Source organism: Dama dama, chromosome 5 (genome assembly GCF_033118175.1).
Source record: "Dama dama isolate Ldn47 chromosome 5, ASM3311817v1, whole genome shotgun sequence".
Taxonomy (NCBI): domain Eukaryota; kingdom Metazoa; phylum Chordata; class Mammalia; order Artiodactyla; family Cervidae; genus Dama; species Dama dama.
In genome coordinates this window covers 81663569-81689355 of record NC_083685.1, presented here as the reverse complement: position 1 = coordinate 81689355, position 25787 = coordinate 81663569, and the positions used below count along the sequence as shown (strand labels likewise).

The following is a 25787-nucleotide window of genomic DNA, read 5'->3' as shown; positions in this document are numbered from 1 at the left end:
GGACAACTTGGAAGAAATGGACAAATTCTTAGAAAAGTACAACTTTCCAAAACTAAACCAGAAAGAAATAGAAAATCTTAACAGACCCATCACAAGCACGGAAATTCAAACTGTAATCAGAAATCTTCCAGCAAACAAAAGACCAGGACCAGACAGCTTCACAGCTGAATCCTACCAAAAATTTAGAGAAGAGCTAACACATATTCTACTTAAACTTCCAGAAAATTGCAGAGGAAGGTAAACTTCCAAACTCATTCTGTGAAACCACCATCACCCTAATACCAAAACCAGACAAAGATGCCGCAAAAAAAGAAAACTACACACCAATATCACTGATGAACATAGATGCAAAAATCCTTAACAAAATTCTAGCAAACAGAATCCAACAACATATTAAAAAGATCATACATCATGACCAAGTGGGCTTTATCCCAGGGATGCAAGGATTCTTCAATATCCTCAAATCAATCAATGTAATACACCACATTAACAAATTGAAAGATAAAAACCATATGGTTATCTCAATAGATAGAGAAACCCTTTGACAAAATTCAACATCCATTTATGATAAAAACCCTCCAGAAAGCAGGAATAGAAGAAGCATACCTCAACATAATAAAAGCTATATATGACAAACCCACAGCAAACATTATCCTCAATGGTGAAAAATTGAAAGCATTTCCCATAAAGTCAGGAACAAGACAAGGGTGCCCACACTCACCGCTACTATTCAACACAGTTTTAGAAGTTTTGGACGCAGCAATCAGAGCAGAAAAAGAAATAAAAGGAATCCAGATTGGAAAAGAAGAATAAAACTCTCACTGTTTGCAGATGACACGATCCTCTACATAGAAAACCCTAAAGACTCCACTGGAAAATTACTAGAGCTAATCAATGAATATAGTAAAGTTGCAGGATATAAAATTAACACACAGAAATCCCTTGCATTCCTATACACTAACGGGAAAACACAAAGAGAAATTAAGGAAATGATTCCATTCACCATTGCAATGAAAAGAATAAAATACTTAGGAGTATATCTACCTAAAGAAACAAAAGACCTATATATAGAAAGCTATAAAACACTGGTTAAAGAAATCAAAGAGGACACAAACAGATGAAGAAATATACCATGTTCATGAATTGGAAGAATCAATATAGTGAAAATAAGTATACTACCCAAAGCAATCTATAGATTCAATGCAATCCCTATCAAGCTACCAACGGTATTTTTCACAGAACTAGAACAAATAACTTCACAATTTGTATGGAAATACAAAACAACCTTGAATAGTCAAAGCAATCTTGAGAAAGAAGAATGGAACTTCAGGAATCAACCCGCCTGACTTCAGGCTCTACGACAAAGCCACAGTCATCAAGACAGTATGGTACTGGCACAAAGACAGAAATATAGATCAATGGAACAAAATAGAAAGCCCAAAGATAAATCCACACACCTATGAACACCTTATCTTTGACAAAGGAGGCAAGAATATACAATAGAGAAAAGACAAACTCTTTAACAAGTGGTGCTGGGAAAACTGGTCAACCACTTGTAAAAAAATGAAACTAGAACATTTTCTAACACCATACACAAAAATAAGCTCAAAATGGATTAAAGATCTAAATGTAAGACCAGAAACTATAAAACTCCTAGAGGAAAACACAGGCAAAACACTCTCCAACATGAATCACAGCAGGATCCTCTATGACCCACCTCCCAGAATATTGGAAATAAAAGCAAAAATAAACAAATGGGACCTAATTAAACTTAAAAGCTTTTGCACAACAAAGGAAACTATAAGCAAGGTGAAAAGACAGCCTTCAGAATGGGAGAAAATAACAGCAAATGAAGCAACTGACAAAGAATTAATCTCAAAAATATACAAGCAACTCCTGCAGTTGAATTCCAGAAAAATAAATGACCCAATCAAAAAATGGGCCAAGAACTAAACAGACATTTCTCCAAAGAAGACACACAGATGGCTAACAAACACATGAAAAGATGCTCAACATTACTCATTATCAGAGAAATGCAAATTAAAACCACAATGAGATACCATTTCACACCAGTCAGAATGGCTGCTATCCAAAAGTCTACAAGCAATAAATGCTGGAGAGGGTGTGGAGAAAAGGGAACCCTCTTACACTGTTGGGAATCAAACTAGTACAGCCACTATGGAGAACAGTGTGGAGATTCCTTAAAAAACTGGAAATAGAACTGCCATACGACCCAGCAATCCCACTACTGGGAATACACACCAAGGAAACCACCACACGTGTACCCTAATGTTCATCGCAGCACTGTTTATACTAGCCAGGACATGGAAGCAACCTAGATGTCCATCAGCAGATGAATGGATAAGAAAGCTTGGTACATATACACCATGGAATATTACTCAGCCATTAAAAAGAATACATTTGAATCAGTTTTAACGAGGTGGATGAAAATGGAGCCTATTATACAAAGTGAAGTAAGCCAGAGAGAAAAACACCAATACAGTATAGTAATGCATATATATGTAATTTAGAAAGATGGTAACAATAACCCTATATGTGAGACAGCAAAAGAGACACAGAGGTATAGAACAGTCTTTTGGACTCTGTGGGAGAGGGCGAGGGTGGGATGATTTGGGAGAATGGTATTGAAACATGTAAATTATCATATGTGAAACGAATCGCCAGTCCAGGTTCGATGCATGAGACAGGGTGCTCGGGGCTTGTGCACTGGGATGACCCAGGGGGATGGGATGGGGAGGGAGATGGGAGGGGGGTTCAGGATGGGGAACACATGTACACCCGTGGTGGATTCATGTCAATGTATGACAAAACCACTATAATATTGTAAAGTAATTAGCCTCCAATTAAAATAAATAAATTTATATTAAAAAACATATAAATTAAAAAAAAAAAATACTGGAGTGGGTTGCCATTTTCTTCTCTGAAAAAGACACCATAAACAAACCATAGACATAAGAATAATACATGCAACACAATAAGCAACAAAGAATTAATATTTAGAATATATAAAGGAAACAGTCAGAAATATATACAAAGATGTATTTTCAAGGATGTTGATATTAGAACCTTTTCTTATTGGAGGGAAACTGGCAACAACTTATATGTCAATGCCAGATTAAAAATAATTTACAATTTGTAAAAAAAAAAAAAAATTTACAATTTGTGCACTCACAAAAATGCTACAGTGCAACTAGAAATCATGTGAAAAAAATTTTATTTAAATAGGAAAGTACTCATAACATACTACTAAACGAGGAGGTTAAAAAATTACATCTCAAAAATTAATTTATGTTAAGCAAATACATGCATAGAAGACAAGGTACAGACAGACCTAAATGCTACTAATAAACATTTTTATGTTTACAAGTCTTTTCTTTCTTTGTACCTTACTGTATTTTTCAAGTTTTTTCCTTTGACATATGTTTTGTTTTTTTTTTTTACAGAGTGCACTAATCTTAAGTGTACTAGTCATTAAACACAAGCACTCACACACACATATGCACACTTGTGTAACTAAAACTAAATCAGGATTCAAAATATTCCTCAAAAAAAAAAAAAAATTCCTCAAATTCCAGAAAGTTCCCCTGTGTCCCTTTCTCAGTCCAAACTACTCCTTATCCCTGCACAGAAGTAACCAGTATTCTGATTTCTACTAGCATAATTATGTTTGTCCTTAAATTTCATAAAAATGAAATCATACAGTTTGTACTCTTTAGTGCTGGTTTCTCTTATACAACATAATGTCTGTAAGATTCATTCACACAGTTGTGGCGGCAGTGGTTCATTTTTTAAAAAACTGCTGTATAGTAGTCTACTATATGAATATCTCACAATTTATTCAATCCATTTTACTATTGATATGAAAAATCTGTAGAATGCAAAAAGCTTGTGCAAAAAAATGAAAAAGTATCATATGAAAAATACTTATGGTATGCTGCACTTTAAAAGTTCAGAGCAAAAATTATAAATACAATCAGATTAAAATATATTTGGAATACTCATATACCATTGTAAAGCAACTTCACTTCAATAAAAATAAATTTTAAAAAATACTCTTAAGTCCAGAATGCTACTTCTGTTAGCAATAGTTTTTAACTGTTTTTGGTTCAAAAATCTCTTTAAAACTATATAAGGAGGGACTTGCCTCACTACATGGTGTTCCAGTAGTTAAGAACCTGCCTTGCAACACAAGGGACACTGGTTTGATCCCTGGTCAAGAAACTGAGGTCCCACATGTTGCAGGGCAACTAAGACCACCTGCTGCAACTACTGAGCCCAAGCACTCCAGAGCCCATACTCTACAACTAGAGCATCCTCATGCTGCAACAAAAGATCCTGCTTGATGCAAGAAAGGAAGATCCCATGTGCCACAACTAAGACCTGACACAGCCAAATTAAAAAAAAAAACCATATGAGGGCACTTCCCTGGTGGTCCAGTGGTTAAGAATCTGCCTGCCAGTGCAGGGGACACAGGTACAATCCCTGGTCTGTAAAGATTCTACACACTGTGGGCGAACTAAGCCCCTGCGTCACAACTGCTGAGCCCGAGTGCCAGCTACTGAGCCCACGTGCCCTACAGCCTGAGCTCTTCAAGACAAGCCCCCAGAGTGAGAAGCCCACACACCTCACCTGGAGAGCAGCCTCCATTCCTCGCTACTAGAGAAAGCCCATCTGCAGCAACAAAGACTCAATGCAGCCAAAAATACATTTTTAAAAAGTTACACTGCCTTAAAAAAAAAGAGAGAGAAAACGAAGAGAAAAACTATAAAACTCTGATAAAAGAAATCAAAGATGATCTAAACAAATGGAGATGCTCCATGTTAGTGGATAAGAAACTCAATATTGTTCAAATGTCAGTTCTTCCCAGATTGATCAATAGATTCAATGTAGTCCAATAAAAATCCCACCAAGATACTTCATGAATACTGACAAACTGATTCTCATGCCAAAACATCAGCCTCTGTGCACTGATGCCAAATTGAACCTTGGAGACAGTTTTAGGTGAAGTAGGAAAAATAGTTTAATTGCTTTGCAGGCAAAGGGAGAGAGAGTAGGCTTGAAACCCCAAAAAACTGTGTGTCCCAACTTGGGAGGATTTGGTGAGGAGTTTCATAGCAATAATTCAAGTTCTTGGTTGCTAACAAGATTAGCTTCAACAGTACATGAAGCAGGAACTTCCAGGCTTCAACAATACGCGAACCGTGAACTTCCAGATGTTCAAGCTTCATTTAGAAAAGACAGAGGAACCAGAGATCAAATTGCCAACCTCTGCTAGATCATCAAAAAAGCAACAGAGTTCCAGAAAAACATCTACTTCTGCTTTATTGACTATGCCAAAGCTTCTGACTGTGTGGATCACAACAAACTGTGGAAAATTCTTCAAGAGACAGGAATTCCAGACCACCGGACCTGCCTCCTGAGAAATCTATATGCAGGTCAGGAAGCAATGAATGGTTAGAACTGGACATGGAACAACAGACTGGTTCCAAATGGGGAAAGGAGTACATCAAGGCTGTATATTGTCACCCTGCTTATTTAACTTATATGCAGAGTACATCATGAGAAATGCTGGACTGGATGAAGTACAAGCTAGCATCAAGATTGCTGGGAGAAATATCAATAACCTCAGATATGCAGATGACACCACCCTTATGGCAGAAATCAAAGAAGAGCTAGAGTCTCTTGATGAAAGTGGAAGAGGAGAGTGAAGAAGTTGGCTTAAAGCTCAACACATTCAGAAAACTAAGATCATGGCACCTGGTCGCGTCACTTCATGGCAAATAGATGGGGAAACAGTGAGAGACTTTATTTTTTGGGGGTCCAAAATCACTGCAGATGGTGACTGCAGCCAAATTAAAAAACGCTTGCTCCTTGGAAGAAAAGCTATGACCAACCTAGACAGCACATTAAAAAGCAGAGACACTGCTTTGCCAACAAAGGTTCATCTAGTCAAAGCTATGGTTTTTCCAGTAGTCATGTATGGATGTGAGAGTGGACTATGAGGAAAGCTGAGGGCCAAAGAATTGATGCTTTTGAACTGCAGTGTTGGAGAAGACTCTTAAGAGTCCCTTGGACAGCAAGGAGATCAAACTAGTCCATCCTCAAGGAAATCAGTCCTGAACATTCATTGGAAGGACTCATGCTGAAACTGAAACTTCAATACTTGGCCATCTGATGCAAAGAACTGACTCATTTGAAAAGATTCTGATACTGCGAAAGATTGAAGGTGGGAGGAGAGGGTGACGACAGAGGGTAAGATGGTTGGATGGCATCACCGAATTGATGGACATCAATTTGAGGAAGCTCTGGGAGTTGGTGAAGGACATGGAGGCCTGGTGTACAGTCCATGGGGTCGCAAAGAGTCGGACACGATTGAGCAACTGAACTGAACTGAACAAGATTAGAATGTGTGCAGGGTCTATATGCTTTAAATCTTGTCTCAAGTGGTCTCCTAATTTTGATGAGCTTCCCTGGTTCCTCTAATCTTGCCTCAGATGGTTTCTTGACTTCTTCTCCCTAGTCTCTGCATCTCCTCCCTTTCTCAATTAGCAGCTGTTCGAATTTGCCTTTGAAACTCAGGGAAGGTCATGGAGACTGGAGTCTGTTCCTTATAAACAAGAAATGGAGGACAGAAAGGCTTCCATGCCCAGGACCCCACAGGGTCCTGCTCAGTTTAATTTTAAGTTTATATGGAAAAATGAAAGACCCAGAATAGCAAACACAATGCTGAAAAACAAATTCAGAGGACTGACACTACATGACTTCAAGACTTACTCTAAAAACAGGTGTGATACTGATAAAGGAATAGACAGTGTATCAGTGAAAAAGAATAGAGAGACCAAAAATGGGCCAACACAATACAGTCAGCTGATCTCTTGACAAAGGAACAAAGATAACCCAATGGAGAAAGGATGGTCCTTTCAACAGTGATACAGTAACATCTATACAGTAACATCTACATCCAAAGAGATGACAAGACACTGAATTAACACACTTCACAAAAATTAACTCAAAATGGGACACAGACCTAAATGTAAAGTACAAAACTATAAAACTTCTAGAAGACAAGACAGGAGAAAATCTAGGTGACTCTGGGTTCGGTAATAAATTTTTAGATCGAACAACAAAAACAGAATCCATTTATTAATACTAAAAGCATTATATTCTGTGAAAGACTCCATTAACAGGATGAAAAAACAAGCCACAGGCTGGGAAATATATTTGCAAACACACATCAGATGAAGGTCTTGTATATGAAATACCCAAGGACCTTATGCTACCATACCACCGCCCTCACGGGTTGCACGCACATGCCCAGGAAGGGCCTGTCCCAGTTGGGTTCGGCCCTACTGCCAGAGAGCCCCCACCTGGCTGAAGCTGACAGCTGATGACGTGAAGGAGCAGATCTACAAACTGGCCAACTTGAAGAGCCTGACTTCCTCACAAATCGAGAGATTCACATGGTGCTACACAAGTATGTTTTGTGAAGGCAATAAAATCTTGAGAATTCTTAAGTCCAAAGGACTTGCTCCTGATTTTCCCGAGGATCTCTATCATTTAATTAAGAAAGCTGCTGCTGTTCGAAAGCATCTTGAGAGGAACAGAAAGGATAAAGATGCTAAATTCCATCTGACTCTGATTGAGAGCCATATTCACATTATAATACCAAAGGAGTCCTCCCCACTAATTGGAAACACGAGTCATGCACAGCCTCTGCCCTGGTTGCATAAATTTGTCTATTGTACTCAAGCCATAAAACCATTGTTTAACAGGAAAAAAAGAAAAAAACAAAAGAACTCTTAAAACTCAACCATAAAAAAACAAACAACAGGCAAAGTATCTGAAGAGATATTAATATCTCACCAAATGAAATATGTAAATGGAAAATAAGCATGTGAAATGACGGCAACATGTATCATGAGGGAAACATAAATTCAAACAACAGTGAGCTACTACTACCTATCTATTGGAATGACTAACATTCAAAACACCAATTGCTGGCAAGGATGTGCAACAAGAGGAACTCTTATTAACTTTTGGTAGGAATGTAAAATGGTACAATCACTTTGGAAGCTAGTTTAGCAGTTTCTTGCAAGCTAAACACAGTCTTACCATACAATCCAGCAATTGTGTTCCTAAGAATTTATCCAAATGAGAAGAAAGTATGTCCATACAAAAACATGTACACAAATGTTTACAGCAGTTTTATTCATAATTTCCCAAACTTAGAAATCACCAATATATCCTTCAGTAAGTAAACAGATACACAAACTGTGGTGCATACATACAATGAATTTAGCTCAGAAATAGAAAGGAATGAGCTGTCAAGTCACAAAAAGACATTAAATGTATACTGTTAAGTGGAAGAAGCCAGTCTATAAATACCACATGCCATGTGATTACAACTGTATGACATTCTGGAAAAGGCAACACTATGGAGTCAGAAATAAAAATCAGTAGTTACTAAAGGCTCAGCAGAGGACATTAAGGTGTGTTGAAGGGATGAGTAAGTGCAGCACAGAAGATTTTTAAGGCAAAGTATTCTGTATGATATTGTAATGGTAGATACATGACTTTATGCTTTCATCAAAACTCATAGACTTGTACAACACAAAAAGTATACCCTAACATAAACCATGGACTTTGGTTAAAAGCAATGTAACAATATTGGTTCAACTGTAATTAACGCACTAGTATTGCAAGATGTTAATAATAAGAGAATCTATAGCATCTGTGGCTGGGGGTGGTGGTATATGAGAATTCTGTCCTTTTTGCTCAATTTAACATAAAACAACCACTTTAAAAAGTAAAGTCAAGCTACATTCCCCTCAACTGGACTTGAGCAAGTCTGTCACTGAAGGGTGATCTGGGAAGTCATCTCCACTTTTTCAACACAGAGGCACTGTCTTTGAGGGCCCCATAGTAAGAAAGCTATAAATGCCTACTTGCATAAACTGTGTTGTGAAAGACATTCAAGAAACTCAGATGTTCCCTCTGGATGTGGGAATAGGAACATCAGAGTAAGAAACCATTTTACTGATTATTCATTTCTGCAGGTTATTTTTCTTATCATGCATTTTTATCTCTTAAAAAAAAAGTACTGTCAAAAGTAAAATGAAAAATAAGCTTGCAACCTTCCACTCCTCGCATCTGCTTTGATGTCGTAGGAGTAATCCCCTTTTAATAGTTTTGATGCATACCCTTTCATATATTTATCCTTTTCTCTGTAGGTTTTTCTAGCCCAATAATGTATCTATGTCTACATCCGAAATTATGGAATAAACTACTTAAAATTACCTAGACACACCAAAATAAAAGTCAATTAATATAAATAAATAAGAACAAAGAGAGAAATGAAAAACATTCTCATCTGCAAAAAAAAAAAACAAAGAACTGAAAACAAACATTCTTCTGAGGACAGTGTTCAGTCATGAAGCCTCTATCCAGGAAGATGTACAAAAGTACACACTCATAAAATTTGGAATGCAATTTCATAAGGTTCACCGTATCCTGTAGCCCACTCATGATCTCTCTACACCCAGGTTTATAACCTCTAAGTTAAGGAGAATGAAATATGAATTTATCTTATTATTTTCCAAATTTTAAAATGTATAATTGACAAAATATTTACAACTTAAAATTATTGACTTCTTTTAGCTTTAAGCAAAGTAATTAACTCAATATTAATTAATCTATATTTCCTTCAAACTAATAATGCTACTTTTTCATCTATAATTTATGCCACCACTTAGATTATCAAACTGATCCAATAAAATTTTAAAACAATTGCTACTTTTTTTTTTACTCTGGATTAATTATTCACTATTAAGTCATTTCTAATTCACTAAATAAATTTTACAGGCAGGAAAAAAATCTTACCTGCAAAATGGGAAAAGTAGCAGTGGTGATGCCCATTTTGTGTAAATTTAAGAGCATTTCACTTCCACTCCATACTTTGCAGGATGATTCATAATCCCTTTCCACAAGATGTTCAGAGCTTGCTTCTAACCAACTGGAATAAAATAAAACAATTCCATCAACCAATATCATCCTTATGTGCACTACTATTTCGACAGAACAAACAGAAATGTGATACATTGATCTGTATTCCTTGATGCTCTTAGCACATAAATGTAGATTAAGACATATTTTAAATAGCATGTATGCTTCATATTACAAAGTAATCATACAGCTAAAAAGCAAGCTTTTATTCAGAAAAGAGAAAGATGTATGTGATCCCCAATTTGTGTTTTGTGAATTTACACTGCTTAACTTGTCTGTCTCTCCAACTGACAAATTTGGTCTGCACATAAAAATACAAGAAAGCTAATAAAGAAATTATAGTGTTAAATATTAACATTAAAATGGAATTACTAGCAAATAAATAATATATTCACTTATAAACATACAGAGAGACATTTGTACATTCAGTGAGTATTTAAATGTATTAGGCCAGACACTACACTGGGTAGTGGAAATACAGCAGTAAATAAAATAGGTAAGGTACTTATTCTTATGGAAATGAGATTCTACTAAAGAGAGGTAGAAATAAACTTAGAAACAAATCCAGTAACATGAAAACATTAAGTAGTGATAGTGATATTATGAAAATAAATTGGATTAATGCAATCTAATTGCTACTTTCATTTGGAGTGTCAAGGAAGCTCTCCTAGAGGTGACATTTATTCTAACAACTGAATGCAGAAAGCACTCAGTCATGTGAGAATCAGGGGAAAAAAAAAAATAAACTGAGTACTCCCAGCAGAAGGAATATCTGGGGGTGATTAACAAATTTTGCTTACTTAAAAACCTCAAAGTCAATGTAATTGCAACACAACAGACAGAAAGGATAACAGTATGAGCAATGTTAGTGTGATAGGCAGGAATCAGATCATATTGGGCCAGGATAAGAAGTCTGAATTCTATTCAGAGTGTAATGGGAAGATTTTAAATGGAGGATTTTAAGTAAGAGAAATAATCTACTTTAAGCATTTAAAAGATGATTCCAGTTTATAAGGCAGAATGCATTACAGGAAAAAGGCAAAAATGAAAGGAGAGACTTATTAGGAGACTGCCCTTGTGGTTTAGCTGGTACAGAATCTGCCTGCAATGCGGGAGACCTGGGTTTGATTCCTGGGTCAGGAAGATCCCCTGGAGAAGAGAAAGGCTACCCAACTCCAGTATTCTGGCCTGGAGAATTCCATGTACTGAATAGAGTTGGACACGACTGAGTGACTTTCACTTCACTTCAGCAATGTTCTAGGGGCTTCCCGGTGGCACTAGTAGTTAAGAACCCACTGCAAATGCAGGAGACTTAGACACAGGTTTGATCCCTGGGTCAGGAAGACACTCTGAAGAAGGAAATGACTACCCATTCCAGTATCCTTTCCTGGAGAATCCCATGGACAGAGGAGCCTGGCAGGGTATGGTCCATAGAGTTGCAAAGAGTTGGAACAACTGAAGTGACTCAGCACACGCACACACAGTGTTCTAGTTGAGAGATGATTCTGGGATGACAGATATGAGACTGAAGGATTTGGGATATACTGTGTAGGTGGCATTTTTAAAACTTACTGATGAATTGGATGAGGTGAGACAGTCATCAAGGATAATACTTAGATTTTTGATTTGAGGAACTGGTTGGTGGTACCTGCTTAGATAAGAAAGACAGAGCAGGCGGGGGAAGTAGGGAAAGAAAGGAGTATTTTGGAAAGTTGAAATTTTATATCCAAACAGAGAAAGTATAGTTGAGTAGATAAAAACAGCATTCCAGGGAGAGATTGGGACAAACACAGATTCAGGCCTCATCAGTACTGCTTTAGTTATGTAATTTAAGGAAAATGCAGAACTAGAAAAGAAATGAGTATCCAAGACCAAGCCCTGACACACTTCAATATTTAAACATCAAACAAATTAAGAACTATCAAAAGAAACTGAGAAAGAACTGACTGTGAGGAGGAAGAAACCCAGGAGATGTCATAGAAGCTGTCTAAAGAAAACACATTCCTGTGTGTCTGCTTGTTCTCACTGCTTCACTACTGATATCTCTGGTCTCCACACGTATGTCAGTTTTTTCCCCACACAAGCAATTCTCTGAGACATCAGACGGGTGTCCTATAATTCAATTCAGTTTTGACACTGAGTTTGCAGAGACTCCACAGATTAAGTACTCAGTCTCATTAGACTGTCCCTCCTCCCTCCCCAGCCTCAGACACCAGTTGTAAACGTCCAGGTCGTCATCTGTGCTTCTGACCAAGCTCTGTAAGTCAGAGCTTCCCATGACCCCCTCCTCAGGTTGGGCATTTACTAGAACAGCTTACAGAAATCAGGGAAACACATTTACTGGTTTATTATATAATAAAGGATATAGATAAAAAGTCAGATGAAGCAATATATAGGGTGAAGTCAGGAAGGTTGCCGGGCACAGAAACTTCTGTCCCTTTGAAAGTGAAATACACCACACTCCAAGTATACATATGTGTTCACCAATGTAGAATCTCTCTGAAGCCAGTATTTTTGGTATTTTTATGAAGACTTCATTACAAAGGCATGATGGAACATTAACTCAATATCCAGCCCCTCTCCTCTTTCTAGGGGGAGGTGGAGCTCAAAGTTCCAACCTTCTAAATGTGGCTTGGCTTTTCTAGTGACTGGATCCATTCAGGAGCCCTTCAACCATCACCTCATTAGAATAAAAGACAGTCCTATCACCCAGGAAATCCCAGGGGATTTAGGAGTTCTGTCAGGAACTGGGGTCAAAAATGAAACAACAAAACCAAATATGCTCTTAGTGTTCTTATCACTTAGGAAACTATGAAGGTTTTACGAACTCTGTGTCAGAAACGGGGGACAGAGACCAATAAATACACACACACACACACACACACACACACACACACACACACACACACATTTCTATTATTCCACAAAAGACAAAAACACTTTTCATAAAGGTGGCATTCAACAGCAACCTACACTGCTGAGAGGCTAGGTAAAATAACAGAAATAACCTTTGCATTGGGCCATCTGTGGACCACTGGAGACCTTGATAAGAACAATCTCAGCAGAATTATGCATACAGAATCACTATTAGGATGGATGAAGAAAGAATGGGAAGTGAGAAGACAGAATCAGCAACTACAGACAACTCTTTCAACAACTATGCTGTGAAACAGAAACGACAAACTTCTACATGGCAAAAATGCCTCAAGGAAAGACTTAATCGAGAGGAAAGTTTGGGCTTTATGTTTAACTGGCAAGGAACAATCCATTTCCCAAGTAGTCTGGTCCAAGTTTACTGATTTTAAAATACTTGGCATAACAGAACATGTTTTGAATACAAAGGCAGCATGGATGACACTGACAGACAAATGCTCTTACTTAATGAGGCTGCAGCACATAGCTCGTAGGGGTTCATGATCTTTCTTCCTTATATTATAGTTAATCATACTATCGAGTTCATCCCGAGCAAACCGAAGCTGAACTTCCGTTACACTGTAACTTGCTGATTCCCGAGCACAGTCCTCAATGTTATGAGCTTCATCTAAAATGACAACCTGTTCTTTCAGATTGATCTCCATCTATAAGATAAAAGAGGTTTCTTGTAAAACATTCAGCAAAATGGATTTAACAGCAATAGGCAGGTCACTTCATTCAAAAATTCACACCACAGGCCAATATCACAAGTCCAACTACAGAAGTAACTAATTCTCAGTCTTAAAACTTTTAAAGCACTTATGCCAAGCAAATATCTATAGAGTTTTCCATTTTTCACCCTCAAAATACTTGTAAACCTATCAACCAAAATAATACATGTTAAGTGACCCAGGATCAAGGTATAGCTGGTTACACACAAAGGATTGTTAAGGATCTTCAACATAACTTAAAAAGCAGAATATTTTAAAATCTGATTAAAAAATTTTTTTTAATTTTTTTTTTTAAATAACAGCACAAGATTCAAAAGACTCTCAAAATACTAATATAATGTATTATGTATCTGTTTCATTTCAGTCTTTTCTGCAGTCCTTTAGAGAACTACTCTTCCCCAACACCCATGTGATGCTGGCAGGATTGTTAATCTGTTAATCAAGGTACCACTCTCACAATGTGGGTAGACTCAGAACCCAGGCCCATCAGTTAAATAAAGTATTCCATTCCTGTCTAGTCACACTAGTTCAAGAATGGGTATGACAATCAAAAAATGGGCCAAAGAACTAAACAGACATTTCTCCAAAGAAGACATACAGATGGCTAACAAACACATGAAAAGATGCTCAACATCACTCATCATCAGAGAAATGCAAGTCAAAACCACAATGAGGTACCATTACACGCCAGTCAGGATGGCTGCTATCCAAAAGTCTACAAGCAATAAATGCTGGAGAGGGTGTGGAGAAAAGGGAACCCTCTTACACTGTTGCTGGGAATGCAAACTAGTACAGCCACTATGGAGAACAGTGTGGAGATTTCTTAAAAAAACTGGAAATAGAACTGCCATATGACCCAGCAATCCCACTTCTGGGCATACACACTGAGGAAACCAGACCTGAAAGAGACACGTGCACCCCAGTGTTCATCGCAGCACTGTTTATAATAGCCAGGACATGGAAGCAACCTAGATGCCCATCAGCAGATGAATGGATAAGGAAGCTGTGGTACATATACACCATGGAATATTACTCAGCTGTTAAAAAGAATTCATTTGAATCAGTCCTAATGAGATGGATGAAACTGGAGCCCCTTATACAGAGTGAAGTAAGCCAGAAAGATAAAGAACATTACAGCATACTAACACATATATATGGAATTTAGAAAAATGGTAACGATAACCCTATATGCAAAACAGAAAAAGAGACACAGAAATACAGAACAGACTTTTGAACTCTGTGGGAGAAGGTGAGGGTGGGATGTTTCAAAAGAACAGCATGTATATTATCTATGGTGAAACAGATCACCAGCCCAGGTGGGATGCATGAGACAAGTGCTCGGGCCTGGTGCACTGGGAAGACCCAGAGGAATCGGGTGGAGAGGGAGGTGGGAGGGGGGATCAGGATGGGGAATACGTGTAAATCTATGGCTGATTCATATCAATGTATGACAAAACCCACTGAAATGTTGTGAAGTAATTAGCCTCCAACTAATAAAAAAAAAAAAAGAAAAGAAAATGAAAAAAAAAAGAAAGAAAGTATAAAAGAAAAAAAAAAGAAAGAAAGTATAAAAGAAAAAAAAAAGAATGGGTATGAGATCCAATCTAGGCCATCCAGAGTAATTATAGGTGACTATCTTTTTTTCCAGGTTACCTAGCTGGAAAAAAAAGCTAGCTGACTATAGTTATCACTGTTTCCACTGGGAAGAACTTGCCTGATTATAAAGCCACCACAATAGTCAAGTATTTTTTCATAAGTTTTACCAAAGCTGGGTTTGTGTCAATGGCAACTGAAAGAGTTCTAATACAAAATGAAACAAAGCAATTGTCACTGAGTTATTCTGAGGAATAATAATATACAGAGGGCTGAAGATGGCTGAGGAAAAAAAAATGAAAGAGTAGGAAATTTACTGGGGTTTAGATGAGTGGGATTTGGATTTGGATAGACAGAGAATAGGGCAATTCAATACACAGAGGTGTAATCAAAAGCAGAGATACAGGAAAGAACAAGGTATCCTCAGGAGATCTTGAGGTAATTTTTCAAGTGCTCAAGTTGGACGTCTATAGCAGAAAAGGCTGAAAAGGCAGATTCAGGTCAGACCATTGATCATCTTGAGAGAAAGCTTGAGAAATATGGACTTTATCCATATGAGATTTTTAAGCAGAGGAAAGATGTTATAAAAGTAATATTAAAAAGACTGACTTGGCATTGATATATACAGTTGGTCAAAGGAAAGAGACCTAGTTGAAAGGCAACCAAACAAAAGGATGTATAGTTGGATGAGCTGAAGGCAAGGAGGCAGAAGGGGCTGAGAAGTCCTTGTGATAGGCTGTGTGCGTGCTCAATCGTAGGGGTATTAAATATAATGCCCATTCATTTTGAACTTCCAGAAATAGAAAGCTAAAGAGAGTTGTACAGTCAGTTCTAAAAAGAGGAGTAATAAATACCGTTATTCATTCTTTGTCTTATGTCGTAACAACTGGACGTCTCTAAGAACCAGGCAAATCAACACAAATGCTGTATCCAAAGTTCACTTATTCAAAGCTCACAAAGAATAATTTGCATACTATGCATATTCTCCCAACGTAAGTTCTTCAAAACACAGATTCTTTAGATATATATTTTATAATAATTCTGACTATTCATAAAGTGATAGCTATAAATGAGTCTCAAATGGGGATGATTATGCAGCCGAGGGGATATTTCACAATGTCTGGAGACATGTTTGACTGTAACAACTGTGAGTGTACTGTTAGCACCTAATGTACAAAACCAGAGATGCTAATAAACATCCTATAATGCACAGGACAGCCCACCACAATGAAGTATCTAGCCCAAAACGTCATTACTGTCAAGGCTGAAAAATTCTTTTGTAATTCCACTTCAGTACTAGGTCCTTAAAAGTACTTATTACTTTGATAATTAAAATGACAATGTCTAAAATTCATTTTTTAATATCCCCTAGAACACACTTTGAACATTCTGTTTACACATTTTTCATAAATTAAATATAAAGCAAAAGGCATTAAAACATCTAAGAGTTTTTACATCCATCACTTACATCCCAATAAACAGGAAAAAAGTTCTTTTAATTTTTACATATCTACTCACAGTTTCTCTTATTTGTGCATCTAGAAGATAGTTGTAGGGACAAAATATTATGTCAGCATTTTGCATTAGTTCTCGTGCTGTGTAATATGGACATGCCTTTAGTTTTTTCCCCAAGCTGACAAGTTCTTCTATATCCCAGGCCTTGTGCATCCCTTGGAAAGTCTGTAATGTGTGTTGATCACTAATTTTATGAACACCATGATAAAAATAGCAGGATTTTCCCTGAAAACAAATATGTATAGTTGAAACACTAGAACAGAAGAACTAAAACAAGTTTACCTCAGAATTTTTAAAACATAATTAAAGCCACAATATAAAAATTTAACAGAGGAGACAGAGTACACCAGGTCTATAATATAATCATTTTAAAGAACTACCTTAGTTAACTCAGATAGCACTCCAGATCAGTACAGCTCTAGACACTCAAGATTAACTTGAGAAACATTTTTATTAAATTAATTTATCTTTAATTGAAGGATAACTGCTTTACAATATTGTGTTGGTTTCTGCCATACATCAACATGTATCAGTCAATGTATACATATGTATACATGTATACGTCCTGAAACATGTATACATATGTTTATGTTAATTTTATATATCATGCATTTTATATATTAATTTTATGTATCAATAAAATGTCCTTAGTGATGTATACATGTACACACACGTCCCCTCCCTCTTGAGCCTCCCTCCCACCTCCCACACTTCCCCACCCCTCCAGGTTGTTACAGAGCCCCAGTCTGAGTTCCCTGAGTCACACAACCAATTCCCATTGGCTCTCTATTTTACAGATGGTAGTGTATATGGAGAAACATATTTTTAAAGTATATTTCTTGTGACTCATGTTCTGATTAAAGTGATATTAGGCAAAAATATTACTGGAAAGATACATAAGAGCAATAGTATCACTAGTTGCTTTCAAAGATGAGAGCCAAGTGACTTAGGGATAGGACTGAGAGAGGTTTTTCTCTATAGACATTTCTGTATCTTTTCAATTTGAGCCATGAGACAGTACTACTTAATCAAATACAAATATTAATAAAAACAAAGGAAGGAAAAAAGAATGCAAAGTGGGAAAGAGGGAAGAAGAAATGTCCCAGGGGACAAAAGTATTCATCATATAAAATTGGAAAATACAAGCATACCAAAAATCTATAAATTACCTAAAACCCCATTATATAAAAAATGTACTATTAATATTTTGATGTATCTCATTTCAGATTTCTTCTCTATATATCAATATATCTTTGTAATGTGAACCAATATTAAAATGAGAACAAACCAAATTTTCCCCAGGTGCATGCACTGAGTATTACTAACAATCTAGTCACTAAGTACTTTTTACAAAACTGGTACTGCCTCTTTTCTCATAGCCTATTTTATTGAAAATCTTATCAAATATATCTTTTTATATCACTAAGTCTTTTTTCATTGTTGCTTACATATATTGGATTAATGTGCCACATCTGATGAACCAGTTGATCACTGGACATTTAGACTGGTTTCAATTTCTGCTTTATAAATAATGCTGCAATAAGCAATTTTATGCCCATTTCTAAATATTTTCTTATCATACATTTTTAGAAATGGCATTATGAGATCAGAGAGTATATTTTTAAGTTTCTTAAAAACCATATCATCAAATTATCCTCCAGAAAATGTTTATGAACATTTTATATTACCCTTTTTCCACATCTTTATCAACATTATCTTTTTTTATTTTTGCCTATTTTAAAGGCAAGAACAGAATCTTCTTTCAGTACTATCTACTAATGTCCTTTGCCATTCTATTATTGGAAGTAAAAAAATTTTATTAACATATATACACTAATCAAAAAACAAGATGTTTGATAAAATGCAGTCCTGGCAAAGGCACCATATCCTACTAAAAGGTGTATAAAATTAGAAGTATAAACTTCTATTAGAAGTACAAAGGAAATTTAACTACCAAATAAAATTTCACCATTAATGTAATTATATATATAGTGCACTGTTTAACAGCTCCCACCAAATTGGAAAGAAACTAAATATCTGCCAACAGGGGATATGTTAAATAAATTCTGACAAATTCATATAAATGGTATGTGCAATGCTTAGTCACTCAGTCGTGTTCAACTTTGCAACCCCACCCATAGACTATAGGCCACCAGGCTCCTCTGTCCATGGGGATTCTTCAAGCAAGAATACTGGAGTGGGTTGCCATGCTCTCCTCCAGAGGATCTTCCCAACCCAGGGATTGAACCCAAGTATGGTCCTTAAAAAATGAGGTTGATTTGCCTTTGTGCTGATTTTTAAGCTTTAAAAATAATCTATACACATACATTATACAAAACACATATTATAAATGTTTTAGAAGAATACACATAAAACTTTATAGTAGGTTCCTTAAAGGGATGGAAAGAACTAAAAAGAGAGATCTTCTTTCATTTAATACTTTTCCATAATTTTGAGTCTCTAACCATGTATGTTAGTTTTCTTTTTCAATTGCCATTTGGTACTAGGTGGTGAAATAATGGGCCATTTTAATTTTCATTAATTTTATATATCAATAAAAAAATTAATGTGATTTTGAAAACTAATATTTATCTTTCCCAGTTTGCTATCCTTAACCACTGGGGAGATATATATCTGTGTGTGTGTGTGTGTGTGTGTGTGTGTGTGTGTGTGTGTGTGTGTGTGTGTGTGTGTGTGTATTTTTACCTACAAACTATCAAAAATGAAAATCTGTTTTTAAAATATTCATACATTATTACATATACAAAAATATCTAGACACTGCTAGAAATGGAGTAACTTATAAAAAGGTTATAACTTACAAAAGAATGTCTGCAAATTCAAGGACAAGGCATGATCAGCTGAGGACTGCTAATTCAGCCATACCACTTATTGTTCCTCCAAGTTATTAAAAATAAGAATTAGAAAGGGCTCATCTGTGTTTACTTGCTTCAATTTTGTATTATTTTCACTTATTTTATCTAATCTCTATTATTCTTTTTAATCCTTCATGCCATGTCAACTTCCCTATACCATATGCCACCGTTTGTTTTTGTTTCTAATGCAGTGAAAACTCTAACGGTTAAGAGAAAACTTGCTTCTTCCTTTCTCTCACTGGGCAGACTTCAGGGCCCATCTTTCTCATGTGACTGGGCATCAAGAGTAGCTGAACTAGAAGCCTTTTAAGAGTTCTCCGACCACTGACTGCCATTTCTAAAGTTCCTTCTAGCTCTAAAATTCTATGATTTTGGGTCTAGAGACAGTTGGAAATATGTCAAGTATCTTTCATACTGACTTTGATATCAGATTGAGCTTAATAATGACACACCATTTCTTCATTCCAAGTACCTTTCACACTATTCTGAAAGTTTTTATTTGTATTGATAACAAAGTGATCACTAAGGTGTCTTCAAGTCTATGGTTATGGACTGTTAAATCTCATCTTTAAAAAAAAAAAAGATATTCTTCTATACCTAAAATAATTTTTTAGAATGATTTCTACAGCTAGTTAAGATGATTTTTTCTTAATTGAAACAAAATTTGACTTTTAGCAGATATGTACATTGCTTTTCCAGTATAGGAATATAAAAGAAACGGTGAACAAAAACACATGTGCCTTTGGATCAAGCCAAAAAATCAGAAAGTTTACACTTTAAGGGCACTTAGAATGACACTGCTGTGCAGGCTGATAGCAAAACCAGAAAAGCTCATCCATTTTAGCAGTGTAATATAACCCAGAGGGGAGTCTGTCAATTCAAGTGTTATCACACTCAACTCTTTTTCACTTAAACTGTCAGTTATCTATTTATCATTTCTCTTTGGTAATTCAGCCATAGTAAACACAGACACCTTTAGTGACTTTGTAATTGGCCCTCATTACAATACCAAATTACCCTTATGGCTTGGGAACAAGAAAGAGAATGTTCATGTATGCCTTATGAGCTAGCCATTCTGAGGCAGAATTATGTCAAGACAAATGCAGATATCTTCAATTATTTATATCGTTAATATTCAAAAATAAAAGATTTCTTTACTTTAAAACAGAACCTGAAGGCCGGTGAAATGTTCTGAATATTCAAGTCTATGTGATTTTTATTTTTACAAGATTCAAACTTAGAAGAGTAAAGATCAATCAAAATACATAACCAACACTGCAGGATTCTAAAAGATTACATAAAATATTTGCTTTCAATGCATAATCACATGATAAGTTTCTCAATAACAAGTAGCAAAAGATAATGACAACACCAGCAAAACTTCCTGCACAGACTAAAAACAAATTTCAAGCATTTGAGGAATTTAGTAGCTCTTTTAGCCACATATGGAAAGAAGTCTACTTAAGTATAAAATTTATGGGTTTTTATCATGAAGAGCCCTCTTCATTTTTTTTAACATTCAGCTTTTTAATGTTTTTATCTCTCTTTGAAGAGAACTTTTTAAATATACAGTGAAAAGGTTGTACAATTCCTCAGTTAAAAAGAATATATATGGAAACAAATATGATCATACAATTTTAACAATGGTTCTGATTCAGTTATTCTGTATTTTCTTCTTGATTCTAAAAAAGTCACTTAAGTTTTTCCACTGAAGCCCCTAGTACTTATATTCCATACTATCTATCGGGTTTGAGTATCTACTGAGGCTTCTTTTGAATAATCCCAATAAAGGTTGAATAAATTTCACATAATAGTAGGAAGCACTCAAAAAGAAAAACGTAATACAAAATAATCTATTCACATTATACATTAGGAGATGATATACAGTTAAATGAAACTAGAGTCTAAGAGGCTATAGCTAGCTCTTAGACTTTTGTGTAGAACCAACTATGTTTGACAAAATACAGAAAGACAGAACTTTCAAAATATATTAAAATATCATTGGTCATTTCATATACTATCAATTCATCAATAATTTCTGGGTATAATTCCAGACTTGTAACTTCAATTTTAGAGTAAACTAGTTATCTAACTGGTACACAGACAACTAAACTAATACTGGCAAAATATTATCAAAAAATCATGACTTTAGTGAGATTTCTTTATTTCCACCTAGCCAAAATTCATATTATTCTAAATTTCCCCAGAAAATTTCAAAGCCATAAATAACATATATTTAGTTAATAATTTACTGTAATTTTTAAAAGAAGTTTATACTAATCAGAATTATGAGACAGTACAGTCATTACGTTTCTCAATTAAAAAACATTTTAAAATTTGCCCAGAGAGGTCCTATGTAAATTACCTTCTTTTGAAATTTCTAAATATGTAAAATATATCAATTAGATCTAGTTAGGCTAAATCATTTAAATGTTTTGTACTCCTCATTTGACCTCCATGTTTGACTGTTTTTAAAAGAAGAAATTAAGACACGGAAATTAATTTTCAAGGAATTAAATAAATATCCCCCCAAAAATAAATAAATAAATATCCCCACGTTTTAGGACAAAAACTCATAACTTTAAACTTGAATAAAAGATTTCCTTATGGTAAAATTACTTTTAAAAAAATATCAACACTAGCAATCGATCTGACTTAAGTGATCACTGTAAATGTACATATAAAATGAACACATTAGAGTAATTTTTATCTTTTCAGCCTAATTTTTCGCCTAAAATAAATGAACTTTACTCACATTTTTCCCATCCAGCAATTCCATGCATTTTTCATTTCTGTTGAAGTTACCTATTACTTCAGGATGGACACAAGTATGATCCCTGCTGGAAAGAATAGTCATCGGGACCCCTGAGTACGCTGTTCTCTGGAGCTCTCTAGTAATCTGAGCAATCTGCTTGTGTGTGCGTGTCCCAAAATATATTTTGGGTATCTTGGACTTCCCCCCATGAGCCTTCTTAGTGGTATTTGAAGAATCTTCACTGTTTCCTTGTTTAGTAGAACAGCACTTAGAACAGTGACCAGGGGGCTGTAACAAAGGAAAGAAAAGATAACTAATGTCTGGTCTACCATGAAATTTTTATCACACTTTTCATGGAATCAAAACTATAAGTAGTGAGTCACAATTGCCAAATAAAGGGAAATTCCATAATGCCACATCATCTAAAATTTGCCTTTAAAGAAAAAACTGCAGATTCAATTTCAAATTGGTTCTCTTTCACTCAAGTTACAAATGTTTCCATATTTGCATTGTTTTTAACATACTACTCCAACTCTCAAATTCCAAATGTTCTAAGTACATTTTAATTCTCCTCTTTCATAAAATTATAAAACTAAGAAAAAATGAAAGACAATTTTCATTTTTGCTTAGGCTTCAAGTGAACTGTGATATTACAGTTTAGATTTAAGAGTACTATTTTCTTCACAGCACAATACATTCAAATATCCTATAATAAACCAGTATTTTAAAAGTATTTTAATCATAACTTACAAAATAATAGAAACATCAAGTTGAATCTAAATCATCACTCAAAAACAATGAGAAAACTATTTGCTAGCAAAGGTATGAAAATGAAAGCAAATTATTAATACTTAATAGTAAAGACAGGTTGCTTGTGTGGAAAAAGTATATCTGAAATTCAATTACCGGTCATGGAATATAAATCCATCAGCACAATTATCATTCAAGATAGCTTTTCCTAGACAATTTTACTCAATTCAGTTTCATAATTAAAAGTTATATAAATGGCTCCTTAAATATACCATATGGAACATCAGGAGTACAGTATAATATTGACTTTTCTCTAGTTTCAAACTCAAAAATTTTTTTAAAAAAAGCTTAATGCTATATATTAGAACACACTGGTTCTTAATAACTACTCTCTTCTCAACCCCAGTTACTATACAAATGAGACAGAATGCAGCCTCCTTTAAGAGAAGGATTAAGAAATGGTTAGTTTATAGGAATGGTCACTGATAGGGAAAAATACTAAATAGCACAGTAGCTTAAGAGAACTTGTACCAGCGAGTTTGAGTTTAGTAGAACAAACACTCCATTTAACTGAAGGTTTTTTTTTTAATTATAATCAGTAAGATTAGCCTTCATAAACAAATGCTAAGTCATAGCATGTTACACCACAATACTGGGGATCAAGCTGTCTTTTAGCCTCAACTCAGTGGAAAAGCAAGTTCGAATTACTCCCAGTCTCGCTCAACCTTGTCCGCCATTAAATATTACAATACATGATAGAATGGATGTAAATGTGACCCTTCTGGAGCTGTCACTCACTGGGATAAAAGGTTCACTGATGTGCCAAATAAACAGTCAGTCAAAGCAGATAAAGTTACAGCCATGATGGAATTGTTACATTCCCCTCTCAGGTTGCCAGTAACAGCAGATTTCATTACAGAGTGCTGCCACATTAAATAGCCAGTTCCAAATATCCTGCCTTCTATATTGAATAATTACTTATTCACTGAAAGGATAAAAAGAAGAGTTATGAATGGGGCTCTTGTCAACAGTGAGGCAGGAAACAGCTGACATGTGGTTTATGTTACATATGTTGCAATATCTAACAATTTCTGGTCACACAGAAAATGGAATGCAAATTATATCATGGTATTTCTGACTGAATTCCTTTTAGTGTTTTTCAATGATCAAATTAATTAACTTAGTAAAAGAATTAAAGTAACTCTTGGTAGCAGAATTAGTTTATTTTCATATTTTCAATCTTTTTACTCAATTATATCTCTTCCCTATGATACAGTTAAATTCATTGTGAATATTAGAATGCTAGGGCCCAATGCACTATGATATTCTCTATTGGATATATACAAGCCTAAAAGTAATTCAGTAAAGTAGTCTTTTTCCCATGGCTTGGAAAACCTACTTTTTGATGATACTTTTCAACGTATTCCACTTAAAGCTTTAGGGTCTACTCCTTTTATTTTCATTCAGCTATTTTTCTAAACAAAAAATTCAATTGCTATAGAAAAATACAAAATAAGTCAACCACCACATATAACTAGCAGATCCTCCTACATGTAACCATATCTTTCATATTTTTCCAATAAAAAAAGGATGCTATTATACAGTCTTGTAACTTTCTGCTTTGCATGCAAATGTTTTAATTTTAAAAGCAGTATTTGCACTAATATTTTAAAGGGATCTGCTTATCTTAAAATGTTATACCAACAGCATAACCAACAAAAGCAAAATATATAGGACTTGTTTTAGAAGGTTCTCACTAGAGTAGCTTTATTATGTACCTTAAATGTTTTTTTCACTCCATAATTGAAAAAAAATTATAAAACACAACTAATTTTTATATTAAAAATGTTTTATGTTTGTTAAGTCTTCCAGTGTCCTGAATTATACAATTTATGAAATCAAAGGTAACTCCTCAAGATGATAGTTTTCAGTGAGTGGCTGGGCAAGTAGAGTAGAAGACAGAAACTAAGAAAGTTGATTCTTATTTATTTGCAGTATTAAAGAGGAATTACTTCTTCAGAAGTGATCTTCTATTGAATTTAAAGGATTTGGTATAATCATAGTTGAAGATGGAAAACGCTGAACGCAACAAAAGAACAGAGGCTTAAAAAAAAAAACACACTTATTTAGGAACAAAAGAGAATTATTTGTACCAAAATCAGCAACTTTCAATTTTGTATGAAAACAGAGAAAGAATCCTGAAAACAGCAATGATAAGAACTCATAAAATCCTCTAGTTCAAAATTAGGCTAATATTTTCTAGCCTGTCTCTGAAACTCTCTGACCTAGGGATCTTAAAACAACAGGTGAATAAAATTAAGTATTTTTCACCAAGTAATTCTCCTGCTGACAAATGATCAAGTTTACTTCCCACAGGGATATTTTCCTTTTGTTTTTGCTCTTTAAATTTATATAGATTGTATCAGGAAACTGGAGAATAAATTAAAAAGTATTCTTTCGCATCTAATATATCTAAATGTCAAGTAAGATAAAACACATAGACTCCCCAAACCTGGAATCTCTAAGAACTGTAGCAACATCATATGGTAGAACTAATCTCTTTAATAGATGGCTTCTTTTCCCATAGCTGGAAACTGTCTAGAGTTCCTTTTCTTTAACAAAAGGCAAGAAA

At 35.2% G+C, this 25787-nt stretch overlaps 1 protein-coding gene and 1 pseudogene across 1 annotated transcript in view; one reads left to right on the top strand and one right to left on the bottom strand.

Moving 5' to 3' along the window:
- BRIP1 (BRCA1 interacting helicase 1) overlaps positions 1 to 25787 on the bottom strand; it is a 194077-nt gene that overhangs the window by 121124 nt on the left and 47166 nt on the right. The window contains exons 7-10 of the mRNA XM_061142691.1: positions 22406 to 22693; positions 16779 to 17000; positions 13402 to 13601; positions 9901 to 10033 (exon numbers count right to left, since the gene is read on the bottom strand). Of these exons, the coding sequence (XP_060998674.1) occupies positions 9901 to 10033; positions 13402 to 13601; positions 16779 to 17000; positions 22406 to 22693 (843 nt within the window). The remainder of the gene's footprint in view (positions 1 to 9900; positions 10034 to 13401; positions 13602 to 16778; positions 17001 to 22405; positions 22694 to 25787) is intronic.
- On the top strand, positions 7332 to 7751 carry LOC133057946 (small ribosomal subunit protein uS15-like; annotated as a pseudogene).